Below are 26,663 nucleotides of genomic sequence, written 5' to 3' on the forward strand. Positions count from 1 at the left end.
ATGGAAACGTTCAATTTATGTTCATGTAAAGAAAAGTAATGCTGTATGTGTGCAATAAGCAACTAAGCGATTTGCAGTGTGCTGCTTTCATATTTAAATCTTCCTTTAACACACCCCAGTATCTAATTACAATGAGACAGCTATAGAAGAGACATTTCATCAGTGTCTAAATCACTCAATGACGCAGTAGGGCTCTATTGGTATGGTGTACCATGTACTGTTGATAAGTCATATCACGTCATTAGGATTTGATTTTTGTAACCTCATCCAAAAACTGTTGCAGGGTTTACTTTGTTTTCAATTGAAATCTACCTTTCTGGGTTGTGTCTAGATCATCAGTCATTCTGTAAAAAATAATAACTAATTGTTTTTTTGTGTGTAATGAAAATCATTCTCATTATTACAGGGATTACAAAAAGTACTTGATCTTGTTTAAAAACAAATTGCTGATTTCAACAAAGAATATTTTTGTAGAAATTATTTATTAATGATGATTCATGCATTCATCATTTGTTTTCAGGCAATTTTGTTGGACTGATGATAGAGGAAAGAGAGGGAAAGAGACGGGCCCACAATATGTTGACCTCGTCACATTGCATATACAGAAAATAATCTCAGATGAGTCCACTTTCCCAACCAAGTTTGGTAGGATGATCTGCAGTTTTGTAATCAGTAATGTAATCCTTAAGAGGGAGATGTGTAGCCATATCAGTTGTTCATATGCCCCATGATATCCGAAAGCATGTAAAAACAAGTATAAAAGTACCAAAATAAACCACATTCTGAAGTGTTCTACATTATTTGTAAAACTGGGACTTTGCAGTAATTAAAGGCAGTATTACATTTCGTCAACCTTGATGCAGCTACTGCAGCTTATGTTTAAATGATGCATTTGTTTCTGGAGACTGTGCATGCTATATGAATTTCAATGGCATATTCAGGACCTGACACGTGCAGCACAAAAAAGTATCATTTTATAAACTGTGTTTTTATATTTCAAATGGTCGATTAAATATTCATGCTTTAGACCTGAATGCATTGGTTTGTGCATTATGCAACTGCTAATTTTGTGCTTTTATCCAACCTACAAGATTAAAATCTAGATATTACGATTTAGACAGAGCGGGAAAAAATACCCTTAAAATGATGATTTTCATCATCAGCATCTTGGTGATATGCATTCAATGAGCATAGTAATTCAGTTCATTATAATTTTGGGGTAGTGTATTCGGCCTTCTGATGTCATAAATGACAAGTAAAGTGTAAACTTTGGTTAAAAAAGAAAAACATATTATTGTTATTCTTCATCTGAATGAAGTTGCAAACCTACAAAAAAGTATCATCTCAAAATGTTTCACTTGCATTCTCTATATATGTGTGAAAAAATAATTTGGTATTGAAAAAACTTTTTTTTAATAAAGTATGATGTAATAGTAAATAAGAAAGCACATAAGTTAATTATTTGCTGTACATTGCCCACTGTTTTTGTAACATCCTGTCAAAACCACTTAATAATGCAGAGACAAAGCAACTATAAGGTTGATAACCAATAAAAGTCACATTCAATGGAACACAGTTTTTCGACAATGTCATCATGTAAAAAATTACTTATGAAAGCTTTATTTATTAATGTTTCTATTTACAATAAAATGAATCTGAATTTCAAGTGTCATTTTCACGGTTGGTTTGATTCTATTATGGACAATTGCCCATGAATAAGCTTAATATAAGTAATTCAATACTGCTTCAGGCTGGTGCATGTCAAGTTAAAACTGTTTGTTTAGAGCATTTACCTCCGTCTGTATATAAATTAGAATACATCAGAAACAAAATCAGTAAACAAGCATTGTTGCATAACAATCCATATGATGTTTTTCTCGTCAGTCTACCTTTTTTTGTGTTGAGGGATGTTGATTATAATGTTCTGTTTGCTGTTGTTTGTTGGGCAAACAGATACATAAGATTACATTATAGTAGAGCTGAATTAGTTCAATAGAAAACACTGGCTGTTCTATGGCAAAAAAGAACCAATTTTGCCTGTAAAAATGCAAAGATGCTGATATTGTATGCCACTATTTGCTGTGTTCTTACCCAGTAATTCTTAATGCGTTTTCAGGTCACCAGTTTCCACCCACGTTTGAAGCCACAGTGAAGAAAATACACAAATATCTCCTACACATTATCGCTCATATATATCACGTTCACTACAAAGAACTGCTGGCGCTGAACCTGAACGGCCACATGAACAGCTTGTTCACGCACTTCATGGTGTTTAACAGCCGCTTTGACCTGATGGAGGAAAAAGACTATGAAATGTTAAACGAACTTTTGAAAGCGTTAATCAAGCAGTTACCGGACCCAAATCAGAACGAGAGGGGGGATGCTCCACAGCAGATGCTGAGAACCTAGCCACTGTTACCATGGACACGTAGCAGCTAGTAGACTTCTCATACTTCCTGACACAGATTCTCAGACGGACATTCATTCACTTTAGCTGTTGATACATGAAGCTAGTGTGCGTGACATAATTATGCTACACCATTTCAACCCACAAATGAAATGTATACGCTTGCCATACTTAATCCTACATTATGGATATCAGACTTATTAACATCAATGTTTATTATTATTTTCAATTGAGTTTTTCAAAAACCTTGCCAAAATTATCATAAGTTTTTGAGGTACGAATCCGGTACTATTTAAATTAAGTTATGGTGTGCATTGAAATACTATTAAATTGTTTACTTTTTGATTGTGTAATCAATCAATGTGAATATGATGTCTGTACTCAAATTATGTAGACATCAGTTCAAAACATATCTTGTCTTATTTTGAAGAAGGAAACTTCATATCAATATAATCTGTTGCTGTTTTCAGGATAAAAGGTTTTTATTTCAAGTTATATTTTTCTTTAAAATATTTTAATGAATAATGTTTTGTTATAAAATAAAAAATGTGTCCGCATTTAGCTTTTGATTTAACTCTTTGTACAATAATATCATTAAAACTGTGCAACTTACAATTTTGAGATGGATTGTTGATATTGTTATGGCCCGGGATCGAATGATAGGGGGTATATTGTTTTTGGCCTGTCATTCTGTCACAAAACTTTAACCAAGGTTAACTTTTGCAATATTGAAGATTGCAACTTGATATTTGGCATGCATGTGTATCTCATGGAGCTGCACATTTTGAGTGGTGAATGGTCAAGGTGAAGGTCATCCTTCTAGGTCAAAGGTCAAATATATGGCTTCAAAGCGGCGCAATAGGGGGCATTGTGTTTCTGACAGACACATCTCTTGTTTTATCCATAACTTTCGTTGTTTATTTTACCTGTAGGGATGTAAATGGATAGGTGTTTTTGACAATAGTTGACCCTTTGATCTCTAGTCAGATCTATGTTTGTAACATTAGTGAATACTTACATGAAGCGTTATTAAAGCAGCAACTTGTATTTCTTAGCAAAAATTGTGGTGACATTAAAATCATGAGGAGTCAAAGTGCATTCAATAATATCATATGGACCTAAGAAGTTGTTTCCACATGACTTGGATTGTAAATGGGTTTCATTTTAGTATCATTGAAAAGTCCATGATGCTTAGTGGTAATACTAAACAAATGTTTGTGAATTAAATTATAGGATGGTATAACTGTTCTGTCTGCTAGTCTAGAGACATGAACGTTCTCACTTGAAGGTTATACTGCAAAATTAATATCTATGTACCAAATATAGATAAACAAGTGAAGTCAAACAGTTTTCGTAAAGCTTGATTTTTAACATTAATACATGTTTATTAAACTGAAAAAATGCATTTATCAAATAATGTTCTCATAGTATGAAATGCTTTCTTTATGTAGTGGTTTCTTAAACCCTTTAAATTATTACTTTACATATTAATGACAATATGAGGAATTGTCATTACAAGCAATAACATGATAAGTCTAGCTTTTTATAACTAAGAGCCTGTGTATTTATCCATTCAGTACAAAGAAATCTTTGTTAAGATGATTGTACACAAGTTAGTTGCCATACACAAATATAAAGGGTGCATTCTTTTTTTTATGCCCCCGGATCGAATGATCGCAGGTATATTGTTTTTTGCCTGTCTGTCTGTCTGTCATTCTGTCCCAAAACTTTAATTAAGGTTAAAGTTTTAGGTTAAAGTTTTGCAATATTGAATAACTTTTGCAATATTGAAGATAACAACTTGATATTTGGGATGCACGTGTATCTCATGGAGCTGCACATTTTAAGTGGTGGTCAAGGTCATCCTTCAAGGTCAAAGGTCAACAACAACAAAAGCGGCCCATTAGGGGGCATTGTGTTTCTGACAAACACATCTCTTGTTCATTCTTTAACTTCAAACATATACAATTGTAAAAAAAGTCATCTTTAACATCACCTCATTATCAATACTTTCTATTCAGAGTTAGATTATATATTGAATTGTTCTATGACTCTATGATATTAATATACCAAGCATATTAGAGAGACACTTGATATGTAGAGTGCAATAGGCATCTGTGTGTAACAATACCACACAGTCACGTCAGGTCTTACTGGCTTGAATGCAGTATGCAATCACTGTTGTTTCTGTTGATCTTTTTTAAACACTTCTTTGTATGATTTGCTTGAATGTGTGTCAACAAATTATTCGTCATCCTTTGTATATCAGAATGATCACTTATAATGGATAACGAGACTTGATGCTTGGTGGGTATTGAGAAAGAATATATTGTGAAATGTAAATTATAAGAAGTTTTGTTAAGTTGTTTAGATGTGATAATTGAGTGTATGTCCTGTTATTGCTTCCATAATTTATGAAGCATTTATGTTTGTAACTTATATATTATAATAGACTTTTGGAGAAGTAATTTAATACTGTCAGTAGAGAAAAAATTCAGAAAAAACGACAGCGTCCATTTTTGTACATGCATTATTTTGCTAGCAAAATAGCCATACTGAGACTGGGTGCATTTTCTGTGACATGATGTTTTGTTGGCATGATTAAAAAATATCTTGAAAGCCTATATCAATATTGATCATGCTTTCAGACAAGTTTGTGTGCTTTGATGTCCATTATTGTTTTTCCACTGCAGGTTTCTTTCTTGTATCGTACTTCTGCTAGGCAAAATTATGCAATACCTACTTTTGTTGAATATTTGTTTGTTTAGTATAATCTTGGAACTATTTTATTAATGCCATGTTGTATATGCAATTTTCTCATAACCAAGAAGTATAAAAGAGTTCACAGTGGGTACTAAAATCTATTAAATAATTTCACATAATTGCAACAAAAAGACTACTTTGCATTTATTACTGACACCTATGCCTTAATAACTGTCATTATACCATCTGTTTTAGCTCTCCTGAGCTTTTTGTCCATTGTGCATTTTCAACATTTGCCTTGTAAACACTCAAGATGCCACATTTATTGTCCGATCTTAATGTCATTTGGCCAGAAGATTTGTGCCTACTATATCTTTGACAAGTTCAAAATGGTTCCAATTGGTTAAAAAACATGGCTACCAGGAGCGGGGCATTTTTCCTACTATGGCTATACTAAAACCTTGTTTACACTCTAGAGGTCACATTTATAGTCCTATCATAATGAAACTTTTTGAAGATTTGTACCAATTATATCTGAGATGAGTTTGAAAATGGTTCCGGTTGGTTGAAAAACATGGCTACCAGGGGTGGGGCATTTTTCTTAATATTGCCTAAGTAAAACTGTGTTAATACTCTAGAGGCCTCATGTATTGTCTGATCATCATGAAACTTGGTCAGAAGATTTGTCGCCATGATATCTTGGACAAGTTTTAAAATGGTTCCGGTTGGTAAAAAAAAATGGGCACATGATATATATAACAGTATTAAAATGGAAAAATGTTGATAATAACATGCATTGATTTTATTTCATTATGTAAAGACAGAAAATTACTATCATCAAATATATGATTATATACAAAATTCCTTGTTCTGTGACACCTAGGTACTCTGTTGTCATTGGTCCCAATAACATGCCAACAACTGTCTTAAATTTAGAAATCCAGTTTGATTGGCGATATAGTCAGCGACTTATCTTGCTTGTGCACTAGGAGATATCTTTGTTACTACATTGTATATTCATGACAAGTATATCTGTGCAAGTACGCATGCTTCAATGTTAAGTATATAGTTGTTTTACCTCTTGTCTGGTAGCAGTTTGCCATTTGTTGAAATTTTCTTCTCCTAGATCAACATGTCATTAATATTAAATTGTGCAATTTTACTTCAAAATGATAGCTAGAATCATATCAAAAACGATTAACAGTACAATTATTTTTCTCAAGATGTGTTTTCCTAGTTTAACAAAACTTTGCATTTTTCTGCCCATCTGTTATGTATTTATTGTGAAAGTTTTGTATTTTAATTTGAAGTGAATTACATTTTATTTATGACAGATCTTTTTTTGAAGCTTTTTTGGAATACTGAATTTAGCAGTATAATGTAAAGGAGAGCATAAAAAGTATGTAATGTTTCAAAGTGTTATCGTATACAAACTTTTTTTTATAAATATAAATTCCATGTGACAGTTAATCTAAAAGATTTGCCACATTGTTGTTTGACACAAAACAGTCATTATGATACCAAAAGTAAAATATTGTTTATTGTTGTTCTTGTTTTGGTATAATTGATGTATGATTGTTATTTACGATGGTGTATATGTTTGGTTCCCTCCAGCACGGATTCAGTGCTGCATCCAAAACACACCCTTGTTTGGTTTTGAGAACTCACACAGAATAGGTCTGTAAGAAATAGGTTTATGTATTAATTACCTGTACGCAAAATACTGAAATACCAAGTTGACTTAATCAATTTGTCAAAGAGTCATTTTGAATTATTTTCTTTATGACATGTATATTTCTAAAAATAATTATTTGGCTATAAATTTGAGTCGCTTTCTAAGAAAACTGGGCATAATGCATGTGCGTTAAGTGTCGTCCCAGATTATCCTGTGCAGTCCGAACAGGCTAATCAGTGACAAATCTTTCCGCCTAAATTGGATTTTTGCTTAGAAGAGAACGAAAAATGTCATAAAAGCGGAAAGTGTCGTCCCTAATTAGCCTGTGTGGACTGCACAGGCTAATCTGGGACAACACTTTACGCACATGCATTATGCCCAGTATTCCCAGAACAAGGATCATTTTATCTACAGCGTCTTGGCTAGCCCGTTTGAAGAGAGCTGGTCACGTCCCAACATGGTCGCATGACTTGTGTGGAGATATTGGTCACAAAATTATTGTTTGGGCGATTATACTGAAAATGGATCTGACATATTTACACTTGGTACTAGTAAACGCTTAGAATGATGAAACATGCCCAGAAAAAGTGTTTGTATTTTAACTGATCACAGCTATAATTGTAAATGGAGAAAATCCTACATAAACCAAGCGCCAAGCTAAGGGATGTGTTTTGGTTGCAGCATTCTAATAGTACAAGGGAGACAACTTGTCACATATCTTATGGTGAAATGTTACTGTTCTTGTTTTATGTTTTTGCGAGAATATATACCATTAAACATGTTTGCAAACAAAATCAAAATCATCTGATTTACATCATCATTAACATTCATTTATATTAATTGTCAAAAGCGTCCCCACAAATGAAATCCAGTGTCATGTACAAAAGAGATTTGTCAGTGTCATTGCCAACTAAATCCTGCATTTAGAAATAATGGGCTTATTGTTAAGCAACATTTTTATGCCGCCGGTAGGGTGGAATATAGCAGTCGAAATGTCCATCAGTCTGTCTGTCTATCCGTCCATCCGAAAACTTTAACATTGGCCATAACTTTTGCAATATTGATGATAGCAACTTGATATTTGGCATGCATGTGTATCTCATGAAGCTGCACATTTTGAGTGGTGAAAGGTCAAGTCAAGGTCATCCTTCAAGGTCAAAAATACAATACAAGGGAAGTAATAACCTTTAAAAGGGAGATCATTTCTAAACCTGCCAAATGAAATGATATATTGAAATTTTATTTCAAAGCGGCGCAACAGGGGGCATTGTGTTTCTAAATCTACCCACTGCTCATCAGCATATTGAAAATACTAATTGCAAAATGTTATCAGTGAAATAAAACTGATATTTCGCTGTTTCAAACAGTGAAAAATAACAGTGAAAATTATTGATAATTTTCATTGTTTTATCAGAACTATTTTTTGTAGGATTTGGTGGAATATGGATTTTAATTCACGAGTGATCATAGAAAATGATATTTTCACGAGTGGCGCAGCGGCGAGTTAAAATATATATTGTTTTTTCTAACGCTCACAACTAAAAATCAAAATAAAATGGGAAAAAACAACAACAACATAATTATATTTAGTGTTTATTGATATATTTTGTGATACTTTATTCCATTTATGCATCTTCATATTGTTGGTGGGCTATAATTGATTTTTGTTTGAAGTAGTGAAAGATAAATGTAGCTTACAGTATTAAAGCTAACAGTTGAGGTACAGGGAATGCAACCTCTAAATAAGAACTTTACTATTTTGTCTATTATAAAGACTTTCAATTCAGTTTGTTTGCGATTAATATTTATCAAGTAAAACATAGTAAAAATACATTTTATTAGTTAAAGCAAAACTAATAAACTAATGGTATATTATTTAATGCAAAGAAGGAAAAAAATGCAGATTTAAATACAAACAAGAGCAATACATCATTCAAAAAGCACCAAAAGATTGTTCTGTTAAAAGCATTTATAGTAATATCAAGTGATTTTGGTGGTAAAGACATGTAAACACTTAAAAACATGACATGAATGATGACTGGCAAATACAAATTGAACATTCAATTTAAATAGTACTTCAAAGTACACTTTAGTGCACTGCATTAACCGTTGCTTGTAACAAATATTATGCAGCACGTGTTGCATACTGTAGACTTTATTAACACTTCTCACACTTACTATGTGCTTAACCTTTGCTCCTGATGAGGCAGCTTTGCTACAGTTCTTTTAGCCTAAAGTTACGTCTCTGCTTTAACAGTTTTACCAAAAAATATGTTTGTATAAAATATACATTGAGCAACATACAATTATTCTGCTACAGTTAAATATATATGTTAAAACATGTCATATATATGTGTCAAATTCTGAGAAAACTAGGCATAATGCATGTGCGTAAAGTGTTGTCACAGATTAGCCTGTGCAGTCCGCACAGGCTAATCAGGGACGACACTTTCCGCTCTTATGGTATTTTTCGTTTAAAGGAAGTCCCTTCTTACCGAAAATCTTGCACAGGCAAATCTGGGATGTCACTACGCATAGGCATTATGCCCAGTTTTCTCAGAACGCGACACACATATATAAGAATAGCACACAAATAGTAAAACAAGGTAACTTCCGGCATAGTTCTAGTTCAAAATACATGTGTATTCATGGGTAAAACCTGAATGAAAGATGCAAATAACTACGATCTGATTTAAAATATATCAATACATAACAATTTTATTATAAAGAATTGACAACTATATGGGTCTACCATATTTGCTTAATAATTACAACGAGAAATATATTTCTTTTTCGAAAATCATCATTTGAACAAGTAATACACTAATTTTGCATAAGCGAAAGACAGCCAATATCACAGAGTCGTTCAAGTGATCATAATATGTGTCTTGTTCTGAGAAAACTGGGCTTAATGCATGTGCGTAGTGTTGTCACAGGCTTATCAGGGACGACACTTTCCGCCAAAATTGGAGTTTTGCTAAGAAGAGCCTTCATTTAAATGTAAAAGCGGAAAGTGTAATCACTGATTAGCCTGTGCGGACTGCACAGGCTAATCTGAGACGACACTTTACGCACAAGCATTAAGCCCAGTTTTCTCAGAACGTGACTCCTATTATAATCACCACGAAGTACACGAATGAAGAGTAAATAGCTATCTAACTGTTAACTTAATAAACTCAGTCATACAAACAACTAAATATTTGTCTGTGTACAAACAATATATTAAAATGCACTAAATATTGCAATATATTGAAATTGCTTGTTGATAAAATACAATGTACCGTTTTGTGCATGTTAGCATTTACTGTGACTTAAACCACATACATGTAGATAAATTATCAACGTCTGCCGAATTTAAAGTACAAGATCACTGCACACATGGCTATATCGAGAGGTCGGTCATAGTTCATGCTACCTAACATGTGGATTCAGATTTCCGCAGTTTTGATCCGAGGACGGAACGGAATCAATTTATCCGCGTTCTGGGGAAACTTGACTGTGCTAAGTACACTAAGTGCCATCCCAGATTAGCCCGTGAAGTCCGCACAGGCTAATCAATGATTAAAATTTTATGTTATCGAATTGTTCGTGTGTTTGAAGAAAGTCTCTTCTAATTGAAAATTTAGTCTAGGCGTAAAGTGTTGTCTCTGATTAGCCTGTGCGGACTCACAGACTAATCTGGGATGACACTACACCCATGCATTTAAACCAATGTTCCCAAAGCGACGTTCCATTAAATATCACGTCACGCTTCCCCTTCGTCTTCCTCCTCCTCGTCGGACGTGTCGCCCGTGGTTTCGCCGAACAGGTCCTCGTGTTCGGTGTCTGCGATCGGCTTCACGTCCCTTCCGCTCATCTTGAGCACGATCAACTCGGGGAACTCGTGCACGCCCATAGTGATCAGCTGACCACTCATTGCGACGCTGACCACCTCGATGCGCGTGTCCGGCGTGAAGGCGGCCAGAAGCGTTGCGTTCTCCAGGTCCCAAAGTGAAATGTCCCCCGCGAAAACAACCGCACGCGTACCATCGTTCAGGATAAATATTCTACTGTTCACATTGAATTCTGTGAAATAAAACTGATATTTCGCTGTTTCAAACAGTGAAAAATAACAGTGAAAATTATTGATAATTTTCATTGTTTTATCAGAACTATTTTTTGTAGGATTTGGTGGAATATGGATTTTAATTCACGAGTGATCATAGAAAATGATATTTTCACGAGTGGCGCAGCGGCGAGTTAAAATATATATTGTTTTTTCTAACGCTCACAACTAAAAATCAAAATAAAATGGGAAAAAACAACAACAACATAATTATATTTAGTGTTTATTGATATATTTTGTGATACTTTATTCCATTTATGCATCTTCATATTGTTGGTGGGCTATAATTGATTTTTGTTTGAAGTAGTGAAAGATAAATGTAGCTTACAGTATTAAAGCTAACAGTTGAGGTACAGGGAATGCAACCTCTAAATAAGAACTTTACTATTTTGTCTATTATAAAGACTTTCAATTCAGTTTGTTTGCGATTAATATTTATCAAGTAAAACATAGTAAAAATACATTTTATTAGTTAAAGCAAAACTAATAAACTAATGGTATATTATTTAATGCAAAGAAGGAAAAAAATGCAGATTTAAATACAAACAAGAGCAATACATCATTCAAAAAGCACCAAAAGATTGTTCTGTTAAAAGCATTTATAGTAATATCAAGTGATTTTGGTGGTAAAGACATGTAAACACTTAAAAACATGACATGAATGATGACTGGCAAATACAAATTGAACATTCAATTTAAATAGTACTCCAAAGTACACTTTAGTGCACTGCATTAACCGTTGCTTGTAACAAATATTATGCAGCACGTGTTGCATACTGTAGACTTTATTAACACTTCTCACACTTACTATGTGCTTAACCTTTGCTCCTGATGAGGCAGCTTTGCTACAGTTCTTTTAGCCTAAAGTTACGTCTCTGCTTTAACAGTTTTACCAAAAAATATGTTTGTATAAAATATACATTGAGCAACATACAATTATTCTGCTACAGTTAAATATATATGTTAAAACATGTCATATATATGTGTCAAATTCTGAGAAAACTAGGCATAATGCATGTGCGTAAAGTGTTGTCACAGATTAGCCTGTGCAGTCCGCACAGGCTAATCAGGGACGACACTTTCCGCTCTTATGGTATTTTTCGTTTAAAGGAAGTCCCTTCTTACCGAAAATCTTGCACAGGCAAATCTGGGATGTCACTACGCATAGGCATTATGCCCAGTTTTCTCAGAACGCGACACACATATATAAGAATAGCACACAAATAGTAAAACAAGGTAACTTCCGGCATAGTTCTAGTTCAAAATACATGTGTATTCATGGGTAAAACCTGAATGAAAGATGCAAATAACTACGATCTGATTTAAAATATATCAATACATAACAATTTTATTATAAAGAATTGACAACTATATGGGTCTACCATATTTGCTTAATAATTACAACGAGAAATATATTTCTTTTTCGAAAATCATCATTTGAACAAGTAATACACTAATTTTGCATAAGCGAAAGACAGCCAATATCACAGAGTCGTTCAAGTGATCATAATATGTGTCTTGTTCTGAGAAAACTGGGCTTAATGCATGTGCGTAGTGTTGTCACAGGCTTATCAGGGACGACACTTTCCGCCAAAATTGGAGTTTTGCTAAGAAGAGCCTTCATTTAAATGTAAAAGCGGAAAGTGTAATCACTGATTAGCCTGTGCGGACTGCACAGGCTAATCTGAGACGACACTTTACGCACAAGCATTAAGCCCAGTTTTCTCAGAACGTGACTCCTATTATAATCACCACGAAGTACACGAATGAAGAGTAAATAGCTATCTAACTGTTAACTTAATAAACTCAGTCATACAAACAACTAAATATTTGTCTGTGTACAAACAATATATTAAAATGCACTAAATATTGCAATATATTGAAATTGCTTGTTGATAAAATACAATGTACCGTTTTGTGCATGTTAGCATTTACTGTGACTTAAACCACATACATGTAGATAAATTATCAACGTCTGCCGAATTTAAAGTACAAGATCACTGCACACATGGCTATATCGAGAGGTCGGTCATAGTTCATGCTACCTAACATGTGGATTCAGATTTCCGCAGTTTTGATCCGAGGACGGAACGGAATCAATTTATCCGCGTTCTGGGGAAACTTGACTGTGCTAAGTACACTAAGTGCCATCCCAGATTAGCCCGTGAAGTCCGCACAGGCTAATCAATGATTAAAATTTTATGTTATCGAATTGTTCGTGTGTTTGAAGAAAGTCTCTTCTAATTGAAAATTTAGTCTAGGCGTAAAGTGTTGTCTCTGATTAGCCTGTGCGGACTCACAGACTAATCTGGGATGACACTACACCCATGCATTTAAACCAATGTTCCCAAAGCGACGTTCCATTAAATATCACGTCACGCTTCCCCTTCGTCTTCCTCCTCCTCGTCGGACGTGTCGCCCGTGGTTTCGCCGAACAGGTCCTCGTGTTCGGTGTCTGCGATCGGCTTCACGTCCCTTCCGCTCATCTTGAGCACGATCAACTCGGGGAACTCGTGCACGCCCATAGTGATCAGCTGACCACTCATTGCGACGCTGACCACCTCGATGCGCGTGTCCGGCGTGAAGGCGGCCAGAAGCGTTGCGTTCTCCAGGTCCCAAAGTGAAATGTCCCCCGCGAAAACAACCGCACGCGTACCATCGTTCAGGATAAATATTCTACTGTTCACATTGAATTCTAGACTGTCATATCCTTTGATACTCTTCATAGAGTCCGAGGATTTCCTATTTGGATCCCAAATGCGTAGTTCCTTGTTCGCTTTACCAAAAACCACTCTGTTGCCATCGTCGGTAATGGCAATAGCAAGGACGTCTGTTTCATTCTTAAGGCGCTTTTTCACCTGCCCGGATTCGGTGTCCCACAGAGAGACGTAGCTGACCTTGGACGCCTCGTCATAGTTCGCATGTACCAGACAGCAACCGTCGAAGTTGAGCGCAGCGACATGCAGGAACAGCATGGAGTTCTCATTCTCAAGCGTCTGTGTGTGTAGCTTGGAGCTAAGATTAAATACTACTAGGTGGTGTGCAAAGAACGATGCTACAACTATGTTAAGATTGCCACTCACAATGAACTGTTCTATTCCGTTTTGCTTTTCCTTCTGTCTCTCCTCTAAATTTCTCTTTTCCTCATCGCGTTCCTTTTCCCGCCGTCTTCGTTTCGCGGAGCTGCTCTCCGTGCGTCTGTCCCACGGTGTAAGCTTCGCTGTGCTCGCTCGCATTTGCATCGAGTGATCCAAATCGACGTCCCGTATATTTCCCTTTAGGCCGATATCGCTAAACTGAGTCCGCACTCGATACAGTTCTTTACCCGTTACTAGACTCCATGTGATCAGATGGTTTCTGGTTTCCGCTGGGCCCAGTAGCGTCTCGTCATCCAGCAGGAAGTACTCGTGTGCTTGAGACGGTACAACGTTACAACTGGTAAGCTTCTTTGTGTAGCGCTTTGCCCGGAGGTCATAAATCAGCACGGTCTTAAACACAGGTTTAGAGTCTTTCAACCCCCTCTCAGTGAGAATGACCACATTGCAGTTCCGTATAAGGACAACGTCCGAGGACTCCGAAAGCCCGCGTTCAATGCGGACGGCGTTCGCAAGACACTTCGCCTTCGCAACGTTCCAAATACTGATGGGTCCGTGGTTAACTTGGCGTGCTACAGCGTACCTTGGATTATCAACCATTGGGTGGATTTCTGCCACACCTAACGACTTTTTAAGTTTTGGCATCGGCAGATTGATAAATTTGCTGATGTTCCAAATTTTAAGTGTGTTATCTCCCTTTTGCGCTGTAAGACAATATCTGAAGTCGGCGCACGCGCTAACAGTGGACACACCAGAATGCTTTGCGAGATGTTTATGGTCCTCCGTTTCCAAGTTCCATATCATGATATTGGACGTATTGCTTGCCTCGGACGCGCACACTGCAATGGCGTGCGATCCGACCAGGTTGATGTGAATCTCGGAGAAGCTGTCCTGCATGCATCCACGTATGCTCCGAAGATATTTGCCCTTCTTTGCGTCGAACATCTCCAGCTGGTGGATCTCGTGCAGCTTCATATACTGCTGCCTGCAGGCCAGGATCATGTAGTCGCGGGTGATGGCCAGAGCCACGATGCTCGAGGAGTTGTCGTGACATTGCAGCTTATGGATGACCTTGCCGGTCCGCGCGTGCTGAATCGTAGCGGAGTTGCTTCCCCTGAAGGCATGTAAGACGTAATCGCCGTACGAGTTCTGAGCTAGCACAACGGCATTGTCGCTGTATACGCGAGTGCCTTCAATTTTTGTCTCAGATACGTGTTTGAAATTATCCTCAAGGTCCCATGTCCTTAAAGCTCCGACGCCGTCAAAAAATGCCACGAGAAGTTTTCCTTCGCTCGCAATGCTGATAACTGGCGGGTCTAGGTACTGATCAATTACGAGACAACGTTCCTTTGTCATTAAAGACCATATTCGGATGATATTGGCCTCCACAGCGATAACGTATTTATTATTCAGTGCCGTCCTTAGTATGCTTACATGTTTACCAAATTCGTGTATAGTAGCAGACACTTTTCCTGATTTTAGATCCCATACTTTCAGGGTGTTATCCTCTGCCGCCGTCAGCGCCTTTTGTGCATCCGTTGTTGTTGTAACGGCAGTGATCTGCTTGGTGTGACCACAGAGTAGATCGTACAAGATTCCACCTGGCTCGGTGAGGCAGCATATTGAAGGAACTAAAGCAGGTATGGACGTGTTCTTGGCTTGAGCAACCAGTGCGTGCAAATATGGGTACTTGGGAGGATCGCCGGGGGTCGCTGGAACATCGCGATTTACGATCCCTTGTAGGCGTCCCACTAACTGGCCGGCCAGCTGGCGGGGGTCGCGAAGCACAGCGGTAGCCGAGAGCTGGAGCGTATCAGAAAGAAGCTTCAGGTCTTGGTCCAAAGGGTCAGCTTCAAGGCCAATGTGGTACTCCTCGACGAGACCGCGCAGTGACGTTCCACACAACTTCGCAAGCACCCATTCAAAATTGCACATTGCTTCAGATTTATACAATTGAGTCTGTTGCGATCGCAGCAAGTGATGTGGAAGTTCGTTAATCTTCCTGAGATTGTAAACGCGAGCGGCACCGTCATTCTTCGCGTCCTTAGGTTGCCAACACAAAGGTTGGAGAGCCACGTGCCTCAAAACGCCCTTTTCACTTCCGGGAAATGGTTTAGGTTTGTCCACCCATACTCCACTGAAGTATTCCGCCACTGCCTTATGATATGACGGCGCCTTGTCTCGCTGCTTGAGATAGCGTTCCACTGCCGCCTCGTGGAAATCCGAATGCGCCCACTGAATAGTCCGCACGTTATCGGCGCTTATCTCACACAGGTACATACTTAGTTCTTTTCGAAGTCTTAACCACATTGACGGAGGAATGCGACGTCGAACAAGCGGATGTGAGGTAGCGACTTCCGCCATAACGGTGTCATCAAGTGACAGCAGATCCAGCATCTCGTGGTCTGTGAGTCCGTTGCGAGCCGCTGTGACATAACCAAGAGCGCGCCGCACGAAAGCTTCTCCAAACTTTACCTCCATCTGAACAAATTTCACTGCTGCAAACTTTTTGACAGTGTCTGGAAGTTTCGATTCATTAATTTCTGTATAAGACCGCCAATTTAGCGCATCTTCGAAAATTAATGTAAGATACAGAGGCGAAGGACATTTATTGAGCATATTAAAACGTATGTCAAATTGTGATTGAGTCAGAGAGTGATTATGGATATTGCACAGGTGGTTCATGATAACCATGCTGTCAGATTCCTGTAAGTCCGGGATCTCCAGGAACATGCCCGTATCATCGCCTAGTAACGACTTCGCGCTCGGCAGAATTTCCAAATTGTCGTCTGGTAAAGTAGAGACTATCACGTGAACGTGATCGGGAAGCACCTTGGGTAACCATGACAGCGTTCGACCGTGGTGATCATCTATAAACAGGTTATACAAAATCCTTTATTAAAGAAGTTTAAAAGATGACGAAATAATGTGTAAACTATTAATTTTTGAAAACTCGAAGACATTTAAATTAAAAGATAAATCAAATAAAAGTTATACAATACAGCACGTTTTGATTGCATCTATGTGCATTGACCTTTTAGTCTATCCAGGGCGTCCAAGTAGATGACCAGTGGCCGCTCACTTTTGGCCAGAGACAGCCGGGTGGTCAGATCGTTGACCAGGCTCACATAGTCCTACCCAACATAGAATTTTGTGATTTTTCTTATGAACTTGTTAAACTTTTAAACGCTTAAAGCTGTGTATAAGAATTGCCTTATGTGTTAATTTAATAATTTTCTTATCTGTTTATTTCATCAATTATTTACTAATTAACTTTCTTTCTTTTTTGAATCACTGCTCTCTCATGCTGTTAATTACTGATATGTTCCAACTACATCAATTGTAGAGAAATATTTATCCAGTTCACCTAATACATATATATTATATAATAAATATACGATTACCGTAGGCACACTGGTGTGACTGACGTTATATGCGACGCACAGCTGACGGCATATGTCATACAGGAGATGCCGAATATTACGGGAAGCTTGAGTTGCTCCTACAGAGCGCACCAAAACGCAAGCTGACTTCCTGAAAAAGGTCAAAAACACTTTTTTTTGGATAGAGGGGAGGGGGGGCGAAACTGGCTATGTGCAAATATCAATAATCAGAGCTTACATAAAATCTATTTATGTTTATGTAAGAATGTGCGATTTAAAATTCAATTGCTGTAAGGTATGCAGTTGTATTGTCAAGTGTCCATTTCCGCATTTGAAATAAATTTTAGAGTTAGAAGGGGGGGGGGGGATTTCCATATTATTGAGCCGCGTTATGCGAAATTAAGTCTTGTGGCATTTTGCGGTCACTGTAGCCGCAGACCTTCCTTCGCACAGGCGCAATCTTGTCAGCAACTACCATGTCCGCTATCTATTCGCGCCATGTTTTGTGGTCTCATAGGCACATTTTTACTTGACGAGTCTTAATTTATAAGCCTTTCGAATCAAAGATTGGTGATATTCTCTCAAAATAAATGCGAACCCTTTCAGCCACTTGAAAGTCTCCTTCGCCGCCTTGGCAAGAACTGCGGACTTCCCACATCCGGGTTTCCCGTGCACGATCAGCGGCGCGTGACAATTTGAGCGAGTGTACCCTTTGATTACTTGCAGAGTTTCCTTCATGCCCTGAAATCGCCGTGAACTAAGAAGAAATGAAATAATAAGATATTTAAACGTGAATAAATAAAAAGCGCCTAAAATTTTAAATAACGTGTCATAAATTTCAAATGAATTTCACAATTAAAAGAAATGGTCAAAGTGCTTTCGAAGCTAACTCGAGATGTATTTAGTAACTTCTGCAATGTAAGAAAATTCATATTTTCTTCTTTAAAAAAAAATACAATTCGCGGTTTAAATACTGATTACACGTGGAATCGTCGTTCGAGAAATGTAAAAATGGTATTTACAGTTCAGATTTTTTGTTCGAAATCTTCACATTTAGGGGCTGCTGATTTGAGTCGCGTTCTGAGAAAACTGTGCCTAATGCATATGCGTAAAGTGTTGTCACAGATTAGCCTGTGCAGTCCGCACAGGTTAATCAGGGACGGCACTTTCCTTTTTATGGTATTTTTCGTTTAAAGGAAGTCTCTACTACACGAAAATCCAGTTAAGGCGGAAAGTGTCGTCCCTGATTTTAGCCTGTGCGGACTGCACATGCTAATCTGGGACGACACTTTACGCACATGCATTATTCCCAGTTTTCTCAGAACACGACTCATTTTATGACTGTCAATTACCGGTCTTGAAAGAATAACACATGCTCGGCAACTTCTGCGAACAATTCATTTTCTTCCACAGTGTCTACTCCCTCCTCTCGGAAGCTGTCGAGCAGACGCCGCTTCATGACGTCACACACCTGGCGGCACATGCGGTCCAAGTACATCTGGTGAAAGCGCTCACCGCCGATACGTACGCCACCTGGCACCCAAACCGTCGGGAAATTAAAGATTTGCTGATCATTCACCTAGAAATATCACAAGACATACGCGTTTTTACAATATCGTAAACGAAGTCATCAAGAAAATACAACTAATTACTAGCATGATAATGATGACTAACATTGGATTTTCCTTTAATACAGATTTGACATTTTACCAACAACAACTATTTCGTTGAGACAGTAATAGGATCCAAACGAATTAAAACCTTTGCTAAAGTTGCTAAACCATAAATTAAAAACTGATGACTTTTGTTCTAAGTCCGGTATCATACCACCTAAATTATTCTGTATTTCTCGCGCGCGCTCATCAATTTAAAAAATCGGGAAATGGTCTGGACACAAAGACACACGTTATTTCCAAGACATCACCTTGGAAGGAATTATTTCTTGTCGAAGCTTTCTCAAGCGATTTCGCGCTTCTACATTAATCTGGAACGGCTTTGTTGACGTCACATCCGTAAAGTCGTCTGCGCCAAAGTCGTCAAGTTTGGCGTCAATGTCATCAAACGTTCTGTTGACAACGATACAGTGGTCTCCATGGAAACCAGGGTCGTTAAACAGGTGATCGAGCTCAATCTCAAGTACTGGAAATGAAACACCAGTGTTATATTGAAATTGTAAATATACAACACTAAGGTAAGCCTTCTATACAAACATATCGTCTTATCAAAAATATCGTCTTATCAAAAATATCGTCTTATAAAAAATATCGTCTTATCAAAAATATCGTGCGAAAAAAATGTCCGTTACGATGCATTCATAGTGTAATTGTAAAGCACTAATTTTTAAGATATTTAAATTTCAGTCTTTCTTATCATGTTCGTTCAATCTTCACATACCATTTATTTTATGAACGTACAGAAACTAAATGTACATTTTTGTGAGTCGGAATTTTGAGTCGGAATTCAAGTTTGTCGTAAGATCTGAGAAGACGTGTCACTGGTACATAGGGACTATCTAAGACGGGTGACTGGTAACAGTGAAATAACGTACACGACTTCCGATAGTGCGTGTGTCCATAGAGGTCGATCATGTTGATCAGTTTGATGCGCACCTCCTCCCACGCTTGTCTCGTCTGCTCCCTCCTGCCCGCGTCCCCGCGACCGTAGTCCTTGATTAGCGAGCTGGGGATAGAGTGCAGCCAGATGAATGCGTGCTAGAAATTCGTATGCTCTTTATTGTTAGAGGAATATTGGGTTCTTTCAAAATCCAAGTATTGTTTAAACTATGATTTGAAAGTACCCCGGTACTACTAGATTAAATAGTCAAAATATTGAGTCAGATCGAAACTTAATTTATGTGCCAAAACAAATTATTCTCACTATAGTATACACACATGCATTTCCTTGATTCAGTATCTGTCTTGTAACATATTTTGGTAGTTTATTTGAATGTGGTACTTTAACTGTAACGTTTATAACCCAAACATTTTGGTTTAAATAAAAAAATACAAACAAATCATTAACATTCCTGTGACATTCTCCGTAAATACCTGATAGGCTGCAAACGATAAACAGGCGTCTGTGAGTTGTCGTCACGGCGATACCATTCTTGTAGAAGTTCCGGTTCCGGTAGAAGACTGAGCTTATCCTTTAGCGCTTTCACTTGCTGCTGGTCGCGTTTCTCCGCTTCTTTCCGCGACAGTCTGACACCTTCCGGGAGCTGAGATACAGTATTTTCCGCCGTATCGCTTGCCATTTTTGCGACTCCCTTTGTTTCTTTTGTATCAGCCGGTTTACTGGCTTGCCCCTCTATGCTAGTGACACTTACGCGCTGTTCGTTGCCCCCGTCACTTCCTGTTGGCAATGTCTCCTCAATGGCGGCTATCTGTTGCGCGATTGCTGACCGCTGACTTTTCGTGGACTGGTACACACGGTTGTACAGCGTCTCGAAGTCGTCTGCTTGTAGAGAGTTCGGAAGCACTGGCGTACCGTACTTGTCCGTCAATATCACCTTTAGTAATCATAAGAGTTCAGACCGTATAATATTTTAAAACAACCCGTATGTACAGTACTAAAGCAGGCGCATCTTTAAATATTAATGTATAGGTTTAGTATAATACATTTTAATGTAGGTATGAGATATTCATCGAAACAAATTACGAAAAAAATAATGACAAGCATCCTTACAAATAAGACTTAACGGCAGTATACCGGTATTTTAATCAGTAAAGGGAGCATATTTAGTTTAAAATGTATATTTGATACTTTTTATAAGCCCGTTTAAACATAAACATTTAAATTAAAAATAATTAAATTATAAAAAGACATGCAAAATCATGTAAATCAGTTCCCACAAATTCTAAAATACATAAGGGCTCACAACGGCATGTACGGGCTGAAGGGGGTCCTTGGAACACCGCTCCAGCTGCTCCAGGCAGACCGCCGGTAGGCTGTGATCTTCGGCGTCGGCGGTACGCAATCCCCAGTACGGGTCAACCATCTGGAACTCGCGTCCATGGAGCGCGCAGAACTCTCGCAGTTCCGGAAACACTCGCTCCGTAAGAACTGTTCTCTCCGCCTCGGATTCTGCCAAACATAGAACACAGTTTATAATTAATCATACACGTCAAGCAAAATATTTCCGGACGACGTCGCGCTGGACGTCAGTGCGGACTTTGGTGCAACACGACGTCGATTCAATCTTTCCTACAAACCGATGATGTTGTACTGTTGAAAGTTTTGGACATCAATATAAAGGGAAAACAACAATGCGCGCATAGAAGGTCATACTGTGCGTAAACACTATTCGAATATTAGTATTTCGTTTAATAGGCATTGTAGAAATCAACGTGCTCATGGTGAGCTCCTGTCCGTCGTGCCTCGTCAACATTTGCCTTGCTAATACTCTAGAGGCCTCATGTATTGTCCGATTTTCAAGAAACTTGGTCATAAGATTTGTACCAGTGATATATTGGACGTGTTAGAAAATTGTTCCGTTTTTTTTAATGGCCGCCAAGGGGGGGGGGGGACTTTTCCTTAAACGGCTATAGCAAAACCTTGTTAACCCTCTACACATCACATGTTCAGTCCAATATTCATGAAACTTGGTCAGGACATTTGAGTTTAAGAATGGTTCCTGTCCCTTGAAAAACTTGGCCGCCATGGGGCTGGGCATTTTCCTTATATGGCTATAGTAAAACCTTGTGAATATCCTCTTGATATCTTGGCCAAGTTTGAAAATGGTTAAGGAAACATCTCAAAAGTCGCTGAGAGCAGTTGAGTTTCCTGAAGCCTAAGGTTAGCGACGTGGGCCTCTGACCCTCTAGTATTGCTTTATATGAAAGTCATGGCGACACGTTGAACCCATGTATGCCTAGTGGACTCTCCCATCCTTCTAAATCAATTTATTTCCAAAACTAGGGATGTCTAGTATATTTATTTCTATATTTAGAATAATTCTTACAGAAATTCCTTTAAGCAAACAGCGCAGACCCAGATGAGACGCCGCATCATGCGGCGTCTCATCTGGGTCTACGCTGTTTGCCAAGACCTTTTTCTAGACGCTATGCATACATGGGTTAAATAACATGTAAGTGCACATTCAAATCCTGTAGAAACGCTCGTTACCGTTTTTAATTTACAACGTCTGTTTTATTCGAATTAAAGTGGTTATCACTCATTTTTAAGTGGATGTGTGCGCCATAAACACTTCCGTGAACAATCTACAGACGGGTGTGTCAGAGGTGATAAACAAGTCGAGTTTAGAGTGCTGACACCTGACAATGTTCGAAACTCTCGCGGAGAGAGCTATGGGCTCACCCTACAAATTATTTATTACAGCAATTCGGACTTCGTAACCGTTGACGCGATCGTCTGTTGGGGGAACAAGAGGGCCATGAGTTCCAACAGTGCTCATCCGACCATAAGCCGTGATAGAGATCAGCTCTTACGATTGTGCGTACAAACTGTTCAGCGTGCGACACATATGTGAATGTTGTTGCTGGTGATTTATGTCTGTTAAATATTTCACTTCAACTCAGACTAGCCACACTAAACTAGACTAGTCTGGTAAGAATGGGCCAAAATGAAGTCTTTATCTTCCATCTGGTCAACGAATGCGTTTTCTTGCAAAGTATGAGCGATAACCTCAAGCGTGTGTACACAAATATAATAGTAAACTAAAAGTGTTGAGGTCTCATGCTCATGCTTTGTATGTTTGATGAAGACAGGGTTAACAAAACAAGTTGGTGGTAAATTGGTAATACGTCGGGTTGTCATATTTTAGCTTATTTTCGAAAGTTTTTAAGATGTTAATGTCTTAATACGTTTTGTTAACATAAAAATTAAAAATTAAATCTTTATTGCGCCTATCTCCCAATATATTTTATTAATGTTCATTGCAACCTAAGGGTTATAACTCTCTCATTTAAATTTATTTTGGACTTTTTCCAGAATTCATCTTACCTGTGAATCCCGAACATAAGTACACGCGCACAGCTCTGTTCTTTAGAGGACACGTGATATGCACGTGGCCGCGCAGTATCCGGGACATGCGCTCCGAGAAGCCCAATCTTGTCTGCTCGCGAGTCATTGGGCGGGCCACATGCGGCGTCTGCACCGGACTAACAGCCATTGTGCGAAAGTTTTCCCATTTTAGCCTGGCAAAGATTAAGTGAATACCAGATTGTATAGATGTGACTTTTTGTGTAATTGTCTAATTGACTCCTTTAAGTAGCAAATATTTTGCGTTTGAATTTGTATTGATATTGCCCACACTGAGCCCACTCCAGTCCAATGTCGTATCCCATTTAGACACAACAGTTTTGAAAATCTAATGTGGATACCTTTGGTTCACTGTACAGAACAAATATGGACGACCGAAGATACCTTATTTTTAGTAGATCTACTTGAATGTCTTGATACCTCGAGCAACTATCTGGTTCCAAAGAGATGACTTAAAAAATTGACGAGTTGGATAGTTTCATAGAAAAACTGTAGCTGTTAAAGGTCGTTGTCAATCAGAAAGACATATTATAGTTTGAAAACATGAAATGATATTAACATAACGAGTTGCGTTTGTTTATGTTTTTTTTGCTTGTTTTAGCATGCATGCGATGTGTGGATTTTATGTCGTTACTTTGATAACAGACATTTCACAAATGTATAATTATGTATGTACATGTACATGTATACGTTTTAAATGTTTGTTATTAATATTCAAATACTTATATTGATTAAGTAAAGTTATTTTACATATATAACACGCATGTTTATTTCCAGAGCGTTAGCAAAAGCAGCAAATTAATGGAAGTAAGAACAAATAGTGCCATAATCACCTCGATTTTACTTCAACTACATCGAACTTTTCTTCGTGACGGGGCGACGTCAAGCTGTCGTCAGATTTCTCGTCATCACTAACGTGACCATTTGCGTCATCACACGTTCCGTTTGACGATCCTTTCTGCATGCCATTTCCGGTCCCATCGACACCCTTGGTCACGATCTCAGGCAGTGGTTGGTCGCCCTTCGCGTTCTTCCGTAGCTGAGCGTCACGATTCTCTCCTGTCTCGGAATACTTGCTAAATATGTCTTTCTTTCCGGACTTTTTCTGCATAGCAATTGTAATTTACTTCAAATATGTATATAATAATAATAATAATAATAATAATAATAATAATAATACCTTTACACGAAACTGGTTTACCGAAGTAATATTTATATAAACACTCGATCTTAATAAAATAAAACCAATACTTATGCTGTGCTCACCTGTTTCGCCTTTCCCTCCCAGGGGTGGTAGTCGCGCCCGTGCCTCTCCCCGTCCTCCCCCGCAAAAGCCTCCTCCATCCGCCGCAGTCGCCGCTCGAACCGCTGCAGCAACTGACGCTAAAATGGGGGCAGAAACGCTAATTAATGCTTCCCTATTTAATACGCAAGACTAACGCTGTTTAATTTATGCATAATGTGTAGCGTTCGAAATATGACTGTCGTCTGCCTTTTGTTATATGTGTTTTGTGTATCGTGCAGAGTGTAATCTCATGTCCAAATAAATTAGTCGTGTTCTGAGAAAACTGGGCATAATGCATGTGCGTAAAGTGTCGTCCCAGATTAGACTGTGCAGTCCACACAGGCTAATTAAGGACGACACTTTATGCTTTTTTATGACATATTCGTTTAAATGAAGTCTCTTCTTAGCAAAAAGCCATTTTAGGCGGAAAGTGTCGTCCCTGATTAGCCTGTGCGGACTGCACAGGCTAATCTGGGACGACACTTTACGCACATGCATTATGCCCAGTTTTCTCAGAACGCGACTCAATTATTATATACATGTGCATATGTGCCAAATGCAACACATGTTCGAATTACGTGTATATTAGAACACGTGTTCGAATCGCGTGCCTTTTATATCTTGTGTTCAAATTGTGTGGATACATGTAATGTAAAACGTGCATGAATATCGTTCCTTTGAATGAGGCGCGTGTTTTGTAACTTCACTTCATACGTATCATGTGATAAATGATTAACGCGTGCCCACGGTAATGTGTTCGGAGCGCGTGTTCAATAAAAATGCACTCAGAGCACGCGTTCAATGAAAAACGTGTTCGAAATGAGTGTTAAATGAAAATGTGTGGAAAAGTAAACAGCGATTGTGGAATAAAAAATGTGGGTTTTTATTACATGCATACAATTTTCGCCCACGGGTTAAATTTTGTACGTATTAGATCCTTAAAACGAAATTCCTATAATATTTTCGGATATCCAGAATACCTTGAGATGGGTCTTGACTTTATTGTTCACCTCGATGCTGACTTTCTCGTAGCTCTTGTTCCAGTGACTGTCCCCTGCCTGAAAGGACAGCAGCACATACACGGATTGTGTTGGGATCTACTAGTATTGCACCGAAGATTATCATTATTTCGATCATAAAACGGAGGTAAGGCAACATTTATACACTTCACCTGGGGACGCTGCCATTGTTTTGTAAGATATTAATGAAGTAACAGACAGCTGTTATATTTGAAGCAGGTGTACGATGATTTATAGGAGTATACCGGGTACATAGTTTCGTAACAAAAAAAGTATTATGGGCGGGGTATGAATCGATCCCGTGATCATATCTTCGGATTGGTTGTTTAGCGCTCTACCAACTGCGCTAGCCGTCCTATGAAATTGAGAAGTGAGAGATTTAAATAGATTACCTAAAATATTAATTTACTATTAATTTATCATTCACTTAACATGTGTAATACGCATAAGTCATTTCATCTGTTAGAAAAAGTAAAGCGAATAAATGGATGTACCTAGGTTTTAATGAGACATTGAACTTTCGAAATAATGACATTGATGAATTCAAATAATGATTTGAACTCTAGCTCAGATACTTACGTGAAAAAACTGCATCTGCTCTTACCTCCTCGGATGTTCCCTCATATGGGTTGAAGTGTTTGGGTTTCCGTTGGAACGTTGGCTCCCTTTCCAAGGGCGGAAGTGTGGAGGCTCGCTTCCGGCCGTCTTCTGCAGCCTTCAAATACAAATGTACACTCTGGATTGCTTTGATGTTTAATCATGAAAGACGAAGACGGAACAATAACTCCCGTCATGATAATGACAATAAACCATGGTCGAGTTAATGAATGGGTCATTGTCAACCTTTTTTAGGAGAGTGTTTGCGGACTGTGTGCTGTTGTCTTGTTTCATAGCAGGGAAAAGCCTAAAAGGACCGCCTGTGGCAGTATTCAATCATTAATTTCATCTTCAAGATTAAATTCAGCATTATATTTAAGACCTGCGTTCAATG

The 26,663-nt window shown here is 38.2% G+C and overlaps 2 protein-coding genes across 7 annotated transcripts in view; one reads left to right on the plus strand and one right to left on the minus strand.

Annotated features, from left to right (window-relative positions):
• LOC127853247 (MOB kinase activator 2-like) overlaps positions 1–7,588 on the plus strand; it is a 52,403-nt gene extending 44,815 nt beyond the window's left edge. For all 3 annotated transcript variants that reach the window (XM_052387587.1, XM_052387585.1, XM_052387586.1), the window contains exons 4-5: positions 521–645; positions 2,117–7,588. In XM_052387587.1, coding sequence (XP_052243547.1) covers positions 521–645; positions 2,117–2,409 — 418 coding nt within the window. In that variant the 3' untranslated portion in view covers positions 2,410–7,588. The remainder of the gene's footprint in view (positions 1–520; positions 646–2,116) is intronic.
• Positions 7,589–8,365: 777 nt separating this feature from the next.
• Positions 8,366–26,663, minus strand: part of LOC127853228 (uncharacterized) — a 46,510-nt gene continuing 28,212 nt past the window's right edge. For all 4 annotated transcript variants that reach the window (XM_052387521.1, XM_052387522.1, XM_052387519.1 and 1 more), the window contains 14 exons: positions 26,277–26,387; positions 25,634–25,711; positions 24,635–24,751; positions 24,202–24,473; positions 23,330–23,523; positions 21,246–21,451; positions 20,416–20,876; positions 19,917–20,047; positions 19,293–19,507; positions 18,721–18,947; positions 17,967–18,125; positions 17,390–17,519; positions 17,020–17,119; positions 8,366–16,855 (listed from right to left, as the gene is read on the minus strand). In XM_052387521.1, the coding sequence (XP_052243481.1) occupies positions 13,266–16,855; positions 17,020–17,119; positions 17,390–17,519; positions 17,967–18,125; positions 18,721–18,947; positions 19,293–19,507; positions 19,917–20,047; positions 20,416–20,876; positions 21,246–21,451; positions 23,330–23,523; positions 24,202–24,473; positions 24,635–24,751; positions 25,634–25,711; positions 26,277–26,387 (5,991 nt within the window). In that variant the 3' untranslated portion in view covers positions 8,366–13,265. The remainder of the gene's footprint in view (positions 16,856–17,019; positions 17,120–17,389; positions 17,520–17,966; positions 18,126–18,720; positions 18,948–19,292; positions 19,508–19,916; positions 20,048–20,415; positions 20,877–21,245; positions 21,452–23,329; positions 23,524–24,201; positions 24,474–24,634; positions 24,752–25,633; positions 25,712–26,276; positions 26,388–26,663) is intronic.

Source organism: Dreissena polymorpha, chromosome 12 (assembly GCF_020536995.1).
Source record: "Dreissena polymorpha isolate Duluth1 chromosome 12, UMN_Dpol_1.0, whole genome shotgun sequence".
Classification (NCBI taxonomy): Eukaryota; Metazoa; Mollusca; class Bivalvia; order Myida; family Dreissenidae; genus Dreissena; species Dreissena polymorpha.